The sequence below is a fragment of the Benincasa hispida genome, chromosome 12 (assembly GCF_009727055.1).
Source record: "Benincasa hispida cultivar B227 chromosome 12, ASM972705v1, whole genome shotgun sequence".
Classification (NCBI taxonomy): Eukaryota; Viridiplantae; Streptophyta; class Magnoliopsida; order Cucurbitales; family Cucurbitaceae; genus Benincasa; species Benincasa hispida.
The window spans coordinates 29,181,398-29,194,313 of NC_052360.1; the positions used below are offsets into that span (position 1 = coordinate 29,181,398).

Here is a 12,916-nt window from a genome sequence, read left to right on the forward strand (position 1 = left end):
CACCTTAGACAAGATGACACATATCTCGTAGACCCATACTCTCTAGGTGACCTTTAAATACTTTAACCATGAGAAACTTTGTAAATGGATCAACAACATTATACTCCAAAGCGATCTTTGTGATGATCGCATCTCCTCATTGCACAATCTCCCTAATGAGATGATATTCGCACTCAATGTACTTTCCTCATTTGTGGATTCAAGGATCCTCGAAGTTTGCCACATCACCATTATTATCACAATAAAGGGTGATAGACATTGACATATTTGGAACAACTTCTAAGTCTATTAGAAACTTCCTGAGCCAGACAGCTTCTTTAGCGGCTTCACAAGCAGCTACATATTCTACCTCCATGATAGAGTCAACAATACAGTCTCGCTTGATATTATGTCAAACTATAGCCCCTCCATTAAAAGTGAACACTAATCCTAATGTGGATTTCCTAAGATCCTTATCAGTTTGAAAATCAAAGTCAGGGTATCCTGTAAGGATCAAATCCTTATCACGATACACAAATAGTTTCTCATTCTTCTAAGATACTTGAAAATGGTTTTAGTCTCCTCTAGTGAGAAAATCTTGGATTAGATTAATATTTACTGACTATTCTTTTACTACATAGCAAATGTCTGACCTAATACACAACATGGTATACATCAGGCTGCCTACTGCAGATGCATAGGGAATTCGTCTCATCTCCTCAACCTCTTGAGGTGTCTTAGAACATTATTCCTTAGACAAGATAATTTCATACCTAAAAGGTAGCAAACCTTTCTTGGAATTATGCATGGAATTCCTAACAAGCAATTTGTCGATATATGATTCTTGAGATGAGGCCAATATTTTGTTCTTACAATCTCTAATAATTTGGATCCCTAGAATTAATTGTACTTCATCCAAATCTTTCATTTGGAACTAAGCAGCTAGCCATTTTTTAATATCAGTCAGAAACCTATATCATTCCCAATGAGTAGGATATTATCCATATATAACATTAAGAAAGCTACTGAACTGTTGATGATTTTTTATAGACATAAGGCTCATCAACATCTTGATCAAAGCTAAGATGTAACCGTAGTATCAAATCTTATTCCAAGATCGAGATGCCTGTTTCAGTCCATAAACGGACAGATTAAGCTTGCAAACCTTTTGTTCTTAACCTTGTTTAATGAATCCCTCTGGTTGACTCATATAGATAGTCTCATCAAGATGACTATTCAAAAAGGTTGTCTTGACGTCAATTTACCATATTTCATAATCATAATATGTGGCAATGGACAAGAGAATGCGGATAGACTTAAGCATGGCAATAGGTGATAAAGTTTCTTCATAATCCACTCCTTCAACCTGGGTATAACCCTTTGGCACTAATCTAGCCTTAAATGGTTTGCATCTTACTGTCTATACCTCTCTTTCTCTTGTAGATTCAATTGCGATCTATAGGTTTTACCCCATTAGGTTGATCTACAAGATCGCAGATAGAATTGAAGTATTCATACTCCATTTCTAGATTCATAGCTTTAATCAATTCATCTTTGTCCACATCAACTATTGTCTGCTTGTAGGTCAATGGATCCTCAACGTTATCATTTGGTATGACTGTTTGAGTTTTTGTTAAACCCAAATAGTGAGTAAGTTGGGTTATAACCCTCCCACTATGTTGAGGCTCCCTCAACTCTTGAGAAGGATGTGCTTAGCTAGATGAAACAACATCAACAACTCTTGTTGAAGTGCTTGCTTCTTCAACAACTCTTGTTGAAGTTTCAGTAATTTCATTGGAAAGCTCATTCAATACAATTTTACTTCTTGTTTTATGCTCCCTAATGTGGCCTTCCTCCAAGAAAGTTGCATTTTTCAATACAAATTATTTATAATTTTTTGGATCATAGAAGAAACTACCTCTCGTTTCTTTAGAGTAGCCTACAAAGAGATATAATTTTGAACATGGTTCCAATTTCTTTGGGTTGATCACTAGCACATGAGTCAGACACCTACAAATCCTGAGATGCCATAAACTACTTTTACAACCTCTCCATCATACAAAAGATATTTCAGAAACACTTTTTTATGGAACTTGATTCAAAAAAATAAGTTGTAGTCTCCACTGCATAACCCGAGAATGAGTTAGATAAAGAAGCATAACTCATCATGGACCAAACCATGTCTAATAGGGTTCTGTTTCTCCTTTCTGATACACTATTTTGTTAAGGTGCACTAGGTGCTAAGAGTTGAGATGTGATTCTATGTTCTATCAAATAGCTCTAGAAACTTATATCCAAATACTCTCCACGTCGATCTGATCAAAGTGTTTTTATATTTTTACCCAATAAATTCTCAACTTCAATCTTGTACTCCTTGAACTTTACAAGTTTATTATACTTATGTTGCATTAGGTAAACATATCCATATCCAGAATAATCATCTATAAAAGTGATAAAGTATTCATTCTTGTACTGCCCGTTTGTGCCCTAGTTTATTGTTTTGTGTACTTGTAATTTGATTATCTTGTACACCCTACTAGTTTTAGGATAAGTGGGAGATTGTTGGGGTTGATGCCTTAAATCTCATAGTGTCTTGTAGTTTGTAAACACTTGTATGAACAAACACATTGTGATTTATAATATATAATATTTTATTCACTTCAGTCTATGGTTATCGTTGTAAACATGTTGCATTAACCAAAAACCAATAAACTAAAATCCATAGTTGTCATTGTAACTTAAAAATGTATGTAGAGCCATACAAGTGGATCGTGTTTTAAGAGATAACCTAAATGGTCTGTAGTATATGGATAAAGAGGGATACCTTATCCTAGTGATACTATGAGTATGGCCTGCTTTGTAGGTGTTACAAATGTTGTAAAGTGCTACAAATGATATTATCCTGATCACTCATGTATTAGACATGCGAGCGGGGATATTCCATACAAAGGAGTTTGTATAAGACCGGACCACGAAATGTTTAGTCTCGTTATATAAAGTCGTTCATAATTGAGACTTTCATTTCACTGGGATGACCATAGGTAACATGACCTTAATTCTGAGTGAGTTGTGAACTTCTACCTATGAGGGTGGTCCTTTGATTTGGATGGTGAGGGTGGTCAGATCGCCTACTCAACAAGCCTACCATTTTGGGGATTTGTCTAATTGGGGAGTTGGGAACTCAACTACACAAGATGAAATTCACTCATTCCCCGATGTAGGGATAAGTAGATAAATTGCTCCCTTAAGGATTGATTCTGGGGCTTGAACAATATGAAGTCACACCCTCTTTTGGCCCGAGAAAGATTTAGTCATAGTGGGACTATGATCTATTATTGATTAGAGGAATCAGTGGTACTTAAGAAGTTAGATGTAACTATAGGGGCAAAACTATAAATTGGCCTAGTTGTACTTACGAGGGATTTCTGAAGGGTCGTCGTACTATTGATTGGTTATATCCAATGGACACAGAAACATACCTGTAGTGCGAAGAGTGCAGTTGTTGATCTTTAGTGAAGTGCTCGGCAGTTAACGGATGGTGGATACTGTGATTAAAGAGTTTAGTCAGTTGTTCACGTACTGTTGGAGCTTCAAGCTACAGGTTCATAAGGTTCCCTTGGTAGCTCAATAGATTCAAGTTGAGAATCAGTTTTTAGGTTAGTTTGAAATGTTCAAATTAACAAGGGGGAATTTGATTATATATGATATAATTGATATAATATATTTGATACATTATTGTTTGATTGGAGAAACTAGTATTTGAATATGATTCAAACATAAATTTCTATGAATTAGATTCATAGTTATTATTTATATTAAATTCCACAAAATAGAAAAAGAACTATGGTATATATATATATATATTGTATATGATGCAATATTAAAACTATAAGTTGTAAATATAATATGATAAGTTAGTTATTAGTTTTATTTATAATTTATTAATTATCTGATAATTAAATTTCTTTTTCTCAATAATCAACCTTAGTGGGTGGTTATTAGGTCTTTATGGCAAAGTGGAATAAAGATGAAAAAGTGGTTTTCTAATTATTCTACAAAACGAGACACAATAAGCAATCAAGTAAAAAGAGTTTTACTACACGATAGCTTTAGAGAGCCTAAACGACCGAGTATCGAATATATGCAATATACCTCATCTTCTATACGACAATGTTATCGCTTACTCAACCGTTCTCCTTCTTCACTCTAATTCTTCCCTTAAACCAAAATAAGTCAGAGCCCACTATTCCTAGATTCTCACACCGAGAATACCAAGGTAATCTAGTGGTAGTGTCCGGATCTGTTCGAGGATCGAGTTTTTATTTGTTGGTGTTCGAGGGAGATCGAGTTCTTGCTCGTTGCATTCAAGTTTGATCGAGGGACACACTTAAAGAAACATTCTTGAAAGGTATTATATTTCTAACTTTTGTATTTAATTCAAGAATCATGTTGTAATTTATGATTTAATGCACAATCTATTTAGTATGACTGTGAATGTATGAGTTCTTTCACAATGGAGTTTGGACGATACGCTTCCACTCATAGGTTCTTTATATTTAGAGTTTCTTCATTCGTATTCTCCTCTTATCTTAACATTCATTGGACCATAAAGGTCTGAATGTACAAGTTCTGTGGGCGCTTTGGCTCTATAACCTTTTCCAGTAGAAGGTCATTTTGTCATTTTTCCTTCTAGGCAAGATTCACATACAGGTAAAGAATTTTCTTCTAACTCTTTTAGTAGTCTACTCTTAACCAACCTCTCAATCCTATTGAGATTTATGTGATCCAGTCTTAGATTCTAAAGATGGACATTTTCTTTTGGAGAAACTTTTAGTCTTTTATTTTGTATTATTGTAGTGTTGAATATTTCGACATTATGGAGCATTTTTATTCTAACAACCTTAGCACATATAAGTTATTTTCGTTTATTGTTGAACAAATGTCAATACCATTTTTTGAAATAAATGCTTTATCATGAATGAATGATATATTATATGAGTATTCCAATAAACTAAATATAGAAATCAAGTTCCTCTTAAAATGAGGGGAAAAATATACATTGTCCAACAATATAAATTTAGAATTGAAAAATAACTTAAAGCTCTCAATTGCAACTGTCAAGACAACCTGTCCTGTCTCAACCTGTAGAGTCATGTCTCTAGCCTTTAGCTTCTACCAGGAACTAGTTTCCTGTAAAGAAGAACAAGTGTGGTTAGTGGTTCCTAAATCAAGTATCCTAGCAGTATCATCATTTTCCAATAAACAAGTCTCTAAAATAAGTAAATCATATTTACCTTCTTTTGTCTTCTTCTTCTTAGCCAAATATCTTGGATAGTTTCTTTTCCAGTGCCCATCTTGATTGCAATGAAAATATGTTACCATTGCAACCTTGGTCTTTTTGCCCTTCTAGGCAGCAACAGCAGAGGTAGCTTTATTCCCTTTTCTACCTTTCTTCGTCTTTCATTTCTTTGTGCCAGAGGAAGAAGGCGCAGATTTAGTCCCAGGGGTAGAACCCCTATGGGTTTTTTAGGAACTTGCAATATTTTCCTCCTCATGCTGTCTTTTGACTTTCATCAAGAACTCGTAAGTCTGCAACTAGTTCAGAAGGGTAGTAAGGTTGTATTTTATTTTATTCATTACAACATTGTTGCGGAATTGTAGGAAACTCTTCGAAATAGTCTCTAAAATAAAGCTTACCTGATTGGACTCGTCTATGATAACCTCGTTTATCTCTGCCACGTTGAAGTGGACCATCATGTTAAAGACATGCTCCCTAGCAGATGATCCCTTGTTCATCCTAGCATTGAAGATGAACTTGAGAGCGTCATGCTTGAGGTGTGTGGACGGTTGCCCAAACATCTCACGTAATGACTCCATGATCTCGCGTGTAGTGATCATTATGCTTTTCCGCCAAGACTTCACTTAAGCTTGTCAAAATGTAGACTCAAGCCTTATCATTAACCTTTGTCCACCTGCCATAGGCATCGCGAAAATTTCTTGATGCATTGAGTCGAAAGGTTGGAGGATATTCCCCCATTATAATAAATTTGAGGTCTTCGATGACCAAGACAATATTTATCGTACTTTTTCAACTAGTATTGTTTTTGCTAGTTAGTTTGTCAGCACCAAGCAAAGTAATAACAGTGCTAGTCATTATTAAAAATGCTAAAATAAAACAAATTATTTGTATTAAAGATCTTTGCAAATTAATAACAGCGCTAGTCATTATTAACTGTGGAAGGCCAATTTCGTGAAGAAAAGCACGAATTTGAGGAGTTTCATCGAATGTAACATATTCTAGAAATCCTCTTTTGAAATCTATCTTGATGCATGCTTTTAAACTCAAATTATGTGTAATTAGAGTGTTTATTGATTCTGATTGCTTCCGTTGCATGCTTGTATGTTCTATCAATGATCTACTTTTATGTCTCCACATAAAGTTAAAGTATTCCTATTATAGCCATAAATTTTTTTTATTGGGTTTTTATAACAGAATGCAATATTAATAACAATTCATTGAATGAAATACTCAATAAAACTTTTACTGATAAATAGAATATGTTTCTAACATTTACGAACTGCGAGTTTTAGGATATTCCCAACAGAAACAATCACTAACTTCAAGGTGTTATTGGTTGCTTCTATCTTTGATAACATGCTATCAAAGATATAAGTTATCATGGTAGCTCGAAATCAGTGATAGAAGTCATCATTGATAACTTGAAATCAGTAGTATCATTTATGTCATTAGTTAGTTATCAATGATAAAATCTGTCACTGGTGTTTCAGTGATAGTTTCTATCATTTAATAGCGTGCTAATAATATATAGATAAAGGAAATAATAATGATAAAAGACTTACACCAGTGACTTTGAAAATATTGTTATTGATGTGTTGTCAATCATTAAGTTCTTGAGATTTCCATTGAGTAATTATAGGTCCATCACTTCTTATTCTTCATGCAAATCTAATAGTAAGGTTGGATAATCTTGGTATAATCTCGAAAGCCCAATATACCAAAGCAAGTGGAAATCCTTTGAGGAAAATTGAAGATTGCTTATTGATGACACCCTTCTTAAGAAATTCTACAGTCAGTTCAAAAGACACCCTGTCTCATGGATAAGATCTAAACTTTTTTTCATCATCCAACATTTTTAAATACTTCCAACTTACTTTGTTATATCCTTGTATAGGAATTAGGAAGCTTTCTAAAAAAATATAAGTGTGCAAGTTTGAGCTTTACATCAATGGGTATATTGGCATCAGAACCTAACAAATTAAAAGTAGATTGGAGCTCTCTCCTTATAACTTTCGTATTTGTCTTGAAAAAGAAGTTCCTAATTGTGTTGTCTATTGATTCTTTTTCACTATAGATATCATCCACAGAGTAATCATCACAATTCAAATCTGTTATCAAACAAAATTCCTTGAGGCCAAATTCTGAAATATGTCCTTCTATATTAAAGGCCAAGATATTTTGTTTCGTAGTCGTGCTTTGTCTTCTAATCAGGTATGATATGAGTTGTATGGGCACCCTTTTCATTTTCATATCTAAGAAGTACCCAAAAGGACCTTCCCTAAATTGTTGGAGTGATAGCTTATCTAATTTTCCTATGTTAGATAGGACTTCTAAGGTTATGAAGGAGTTGACTTTCACTAGGTTTGTCCATTCACTTTCTGGAACAATTAATACATTTTCTTGTTTATATAACAACAACATAAATATAAGAAAAAAGGCAACCACAAAAATATATAAATTTATAAAATATCATTAGATCGTGGACCTTAAACTTCTTGTGCTTTTTTCCGAATAATGTTAATCCTTCCAATAATTTTCTCTTTCCTTTCTCCATTTATACCAAAAACAAACAACAACATCACTTTATGGAAACATTACATTCATATCATTGATAGTAGCCTATTAAGGATATCACTTCAAGATGTTATCAATGATATCCTTCTAATGTTATATACACTTAGTGATACTGTCAATGATAGATAGTATTAGTAATAGCAATAAAAGAGTATCAATGATAGTAGCTATAAAAAATGTTAGCATAAATAAACAATCAGAAAATCACAATACATGAAACTGAGATAAATCCATCAATAAACTATCAATGTATTATTATTAGAATTATCAGGAACAACATACATTAAAAATATAGTTGTGATTACTTGCAAACTAAATTAGCGATCAAACACGGTACAAAGAACTTCACATAATTAACTTTTGTTCAGAAAGAAAAGTTATCACGGTGACCAAAATGTGTAATAAATCAGTGAATGAGATACCTAAAAAAGATGGAGAATGCATGTAGCCCTAACTTTAAGGAAATCAATAAACTATCAACAACATATCAACAAATATCATTTGAAATTGAAATCAAACCTACTTACACTGATTTTAGGAAGAGGAGTCGACAACAATAGAATTCAAATCACTACTGTCAACACATAATCAACTTTTGTTTAGAAAGAAAAGCTATCACAATGACCAAAATGTATAATAAAACAGTGAATGAAATACCTAAAAAAGATGGAGAATGCATGTAACCCTAATTTGAAGGAAATCAATGAACTATCAACAACATATCAACAACTATCAACAAATATCATTTTAGGAAAAATCAAAATTATTACTGTCAACGAAAGAAGAACGATGCACTACAATTTCAAAGATTTGCTATCAGTGAAGAAGAGACAAAGAAACGAGGAAGAAGAGACGAAGAAATGAAGAAGAAGATATGTACCTTGAATTTTGGAGCAAAATTGAAGAAAGAACGCTTGCTATCAGTAATGATTGATTTGTCTTCCCCGATTTAAAAGGATGGTAGGGCTTGAAAATGGGCCAGACCAGGAAGAAGGATGGTTGTCGAAATAGGGCTTATCTTTAAAATGGGTCAGACCGTGATGCCCATTTTCGTCCTTTTCAAACTTTTGGGCCTAAATCTACATTATAAAAACTCTATATTTGCAATTAGTTTTCTCTTGTTATATAAGCTCTAATATTTATGGTATAATGACTATCTATGCAATAAATCCTATTTTTTTAAACAATATTTTATGTGTGTTGATACAAGAAATTCATTAAACCGAGATATCAATGTGAACCTTTCAATTTATGAGTATGTTGATTATTCAAATATCAACTAATATTTCAATCATGGATTAAAAATAAACAATATGGAAACATTAAAAACTTAAGAGACCAAATTGAAAAATGACTAAAATTAGGGACCAAAATATATATTAGTCATTAGTTTGGTTTTAAAAGTTTCAAAATGATTCCGAGAGTCTATTTTTTTTAGCACTCCTTCAGTCTGATTAAATCTTTAAAAATTTATATATGAAACTATATTCCAATTATTAGAAGAAAAAAACTATATACCAATTACCAACAACTTTCCTATGTGTAATATTTATTATTTTTTTATTCTGGTCTTCTTCTAATCAAATATAGAATATCTAGTAAAGAGATAAATAATAACTTAACCAATTAAATTATGTAATACAGTGTGATATATCTTCTTTAAAGAGATAAATGTGATATAGATCCCATAAATTGGCCTTCAAAATAAAGCACATATATATAAGATAAATTAGAAAAAAAAAGATTGAATATGTCCATTAGTATTTAATTATCACATATAAAGTTGTTTTTTTAAAAAAAAAAAAAAATACCAGGCATATTGACATTGAAAGTGAATCAACCTTTCATTCTATCATAAAAAGAAATAATCAAAATATTACTAACAAGCTAAATATTATAGAAGATATTCAATCATATTTAAAAAGGATAAAATACACATTCATTCATTTGTATATTTTTAAAAATACTATATATATTAGAAATATCCATCGTCACTAATATTTTATTAATATTTTCATAAATTAAGATCTCGTCATTTTTATTGACATCAGTATTCAAAAATTTAGTTTTATTTGTCATGTCAACTTAAACATAATTTAATTTACTAAAACTTATACATTTGAGTAAAAAATTAGAGTTTTGAGTCCTTGCTCTATAATTTTTTTTTTTAAGTACAAAGTTGAACATATATTTATATATCACTAACTAAAAACATGTCATGTAAAATAATTGGTTTTTTTAGTACTATAATAATAATAATAATAATTGTATTGAGACCATTAAAACTTCGAAACACTATTACATTACATAATTGAAATACGAAAAAAAATATGGTAATTTAACCAAAAAAACATTAATGGTATCTTCAAAATTCAAAGAAAAAAAAAAAAAGACATTTATGGCATTGAACTTGAAGCCTAATATGAAAAACTTTATTTTGATTGATGATTAAATATATTGTTTGTAGTTTTGGAAACGATAAATCCATAATAAAGAGAGAACGGCGATCGCGTAAATCTCGGATATTTCGGCGAAACGAAATTATTTGTCGTATCGGACCCCACACAATCCAACTCCCATCATTACACAGGGAAAGCTAACGAAATCGCACCCGTCCGATCAACATAAACATCCAACGGCCTAAAACCCTTCATCTTTCCCGCCGTTTGCAGACTTTCCTTTTACTCTAATGGGCGCAAATGTACGCAGCAGCTTCCAAAAACGTTTCACCTTCCATTTTCTCACTTTCCCCTTTTCTTTTTATTTTCCCCTTCTTTTTTCATTATTATTATTATTACTATTATTATTATTATTCAGTTTTCACTTTGCAGCCGCTCATACAGTCTCTATTGCCTATTCGTGTTCTTTCCCTCTCTGATTTCTCTTCTCCCCTTCTCCTTTTCCCAATTTACTTGAAGAAATTTCCCACAATTTCAGTGTTTTTGTTCGATTTTTCATCGACCCAGAACTTGGGGTTCCTTCAAATTACATTTGGATATGGTGAGAATTGAAATTTCCTCTGTTTTTTGCTCTTTTGGGGTGTTTTTTCTCTTACGTTTCTTCTTCTTAATTTCTTGTTTGTTTTGTCCAATCATGTGGAATTTTTTCCACCCAGATTGTTTCTCTCCTTTCTTAATCATGGTATGTTGTTTTTGGGTGTTTTTTTTTTATCATTTTGTTTTGTTGATGTTGAGAGCACAGATTGTTTATCATCCAAACATGTTTGATTGCAGTTGTTTGATTTTGAATTTATTGTCTTGTGTTTTGGATTCATGAATTATTATCTTATGATTTCCCTCTTACTGAGTTTAGTTTTTTTATTATGACTGATTTGAGACTGTATTCTATTGTTGTTTTACAAACAATTGCTATACCTTATATCAGGAATTGGTAATTTTGACAAAATATACCCAGTTTCTTTTTCATTTTTTGATGATGCCCCAATTTGGTTTATGTTTGGATTCTCTAATCATATGGCAGAGTAGAATTCACAATCAATCATCAATGAGTTGAATTGTTTGGATATGGATATTGCAGGCAGGATGCAAGATTTATCTCAAGAAAAGGAAAACAGATTGGCTTAATTCCCTTTTGCAAAGCAAGTTTTTTGGTTCTTGTGTTCATCATCAAAACAATAGGAAAAATGAAAAGAATGTGTTTTGTATAGACTGTGGTATTGCCATCTGCAGGCATTGCTTGATATCTCATTGCGTTCATCAGCGGTTACAGATCTGTAAGTATGTTTATCAGTACGTTGTTCGCGTGCCCGACTTGCAAAATCTCCTTGATTGTTGCAATATTCAGGTATCCCACCTCCTTAAATTATTCAAACTTCTTGTACTGAAGTTGTTTCTGTTACCTGTTGCTGATGGTTGTGAGTTGTGATCAAATGAAACAAGAAGTTATATAACCAATTTCAAAAGAAACCATACTTCTAGATGTTTAAATGAAACAACCGTAGGAGGGAACGACCTCGAGAAAGCATTGAATTCAATCATAAAAGAGAACTTTTTGTTGCTGTTGTTAGTCAATTATGGTAAAGTTTGGGAGTAAAGTATTGAATGTTTGATTCACCAGACTTATAAGATAAATGGGGAGAAGGCTGTTCATTTGAGCCCTCGTCCGCAATCAAAAGATTCGAAACCATCAACAAAATTGAAGTTCGGAGGTACTTGTGAAGCTTGTGGGAGATACATACAAGACTTGCCAAACCGCTTCTGCTCGATCGCCTGCAAAGTAAATGAAATTCCTTCTTGTTTCGCTTTGGACTCGTATTTCCTCTCATTCATTTTCTCCCACATATGACCTGAACATGTTCCATTGCTTAAATTTTCAGGTCTCTATGGTTCCAGTTGAACTCAACAATCAAAACTGTAGATGCATTGATTCGGAGTCGAATCTCAAAGGCATTCCATGGACGGAGAACCATAATCTAGAAACCAATACAAGCGAAATGGAATCGTCGTCAATATCAGTGGCCGAATCAACTGAAGAGATTAAAGCATGGCGAGTGAAGACCGTCTTGAATCCAAAGAAGCTTTTGCATAAAAGGAAGGGCATTCCCCATCGATCCCATCTAAAGTAATGCCTAAATACTAATCTTGAAGATCTTCAATACCACATTTTTTTCATATATCAAAGTCCTATAAGCATATAAGTATAGATATATAATAACATATATTTCACCTCTTGGTTTTTTGGCTCTATATTGGATTAGTTATGTTTTAACTTCATTATTTTTTCTTGCCAATATTTTTTGGAGATTGTATAGAAAAGGAGAGATTTGCTTGTGGAAACAATAATCAAATAATCAACCCTTTTATCTTATTCTTTTGGTTAATCTAAACAATTATGTGCTATGTTGTTGCTAGAGCATGCTGTTTAAGACATTTTGATTGACTTTGGCTCTCAACTTTATTTTATTTTACTTGAGAATGTTCGACTTCATGTTCCATAAAAGCTCATCTTTTCATTTTCTATCTGTTCCCTTTTTGGGCCTCAGTTTTCTCTCTCTGGCCCAATTTGATCTGTGGTGGTTGTTAATGGGGGCCCAATGTTTTTCCA

The 12,916-nt window shown here is 32.6% G+C and overlaps 1 protein-coding gene across 1 annotated transcript; it reads left to right on the forward strand.

The window, feature by feature from the left end:
- Positions 1–10,566: 10,566 nt before the first annotated feature.
- LOC120067735 lies at positions 10,567–12,679 on the forward strand. Its single transcript, XM_039019297.1, has 4 exons — positions 10,567–10,852; positions 11,390–11,656; positions 11,930–12,088; positions 12,189–12,679. Exons 1-4 carry the CDS (start codon positions 10,850–10,852, stop codon positions 12,435–12,437), a joined length of 678 nt encoding a protein of 225 aa, XP_038875225.1. The 5' UTR covers positions 10,567–10,849; the 3' UTR covers positions 12,438–12,679.
- The last annotated feature ends 237 nt before the right edge of the window (positions 12,680–12,916 follow it).

Coding starts and splice junctions, on each gene's coding strand:
- LOC120067735 (XM_039019297.1), top strand. Junction 11,657..11,929: donor TTGATTGTTGCAATATTCAG/GTATCCCACCTC, acceptor TTGATTCACCAG/ACTTATAAGATAAATGGGGA. Junction 12,089..12,188: donor TCTGCTCGATCGCCTGCAAA/GTAAATGAAATT, acceptor TTAAATTTTCAG/GTCTCTATGGTTCCAGTTGA.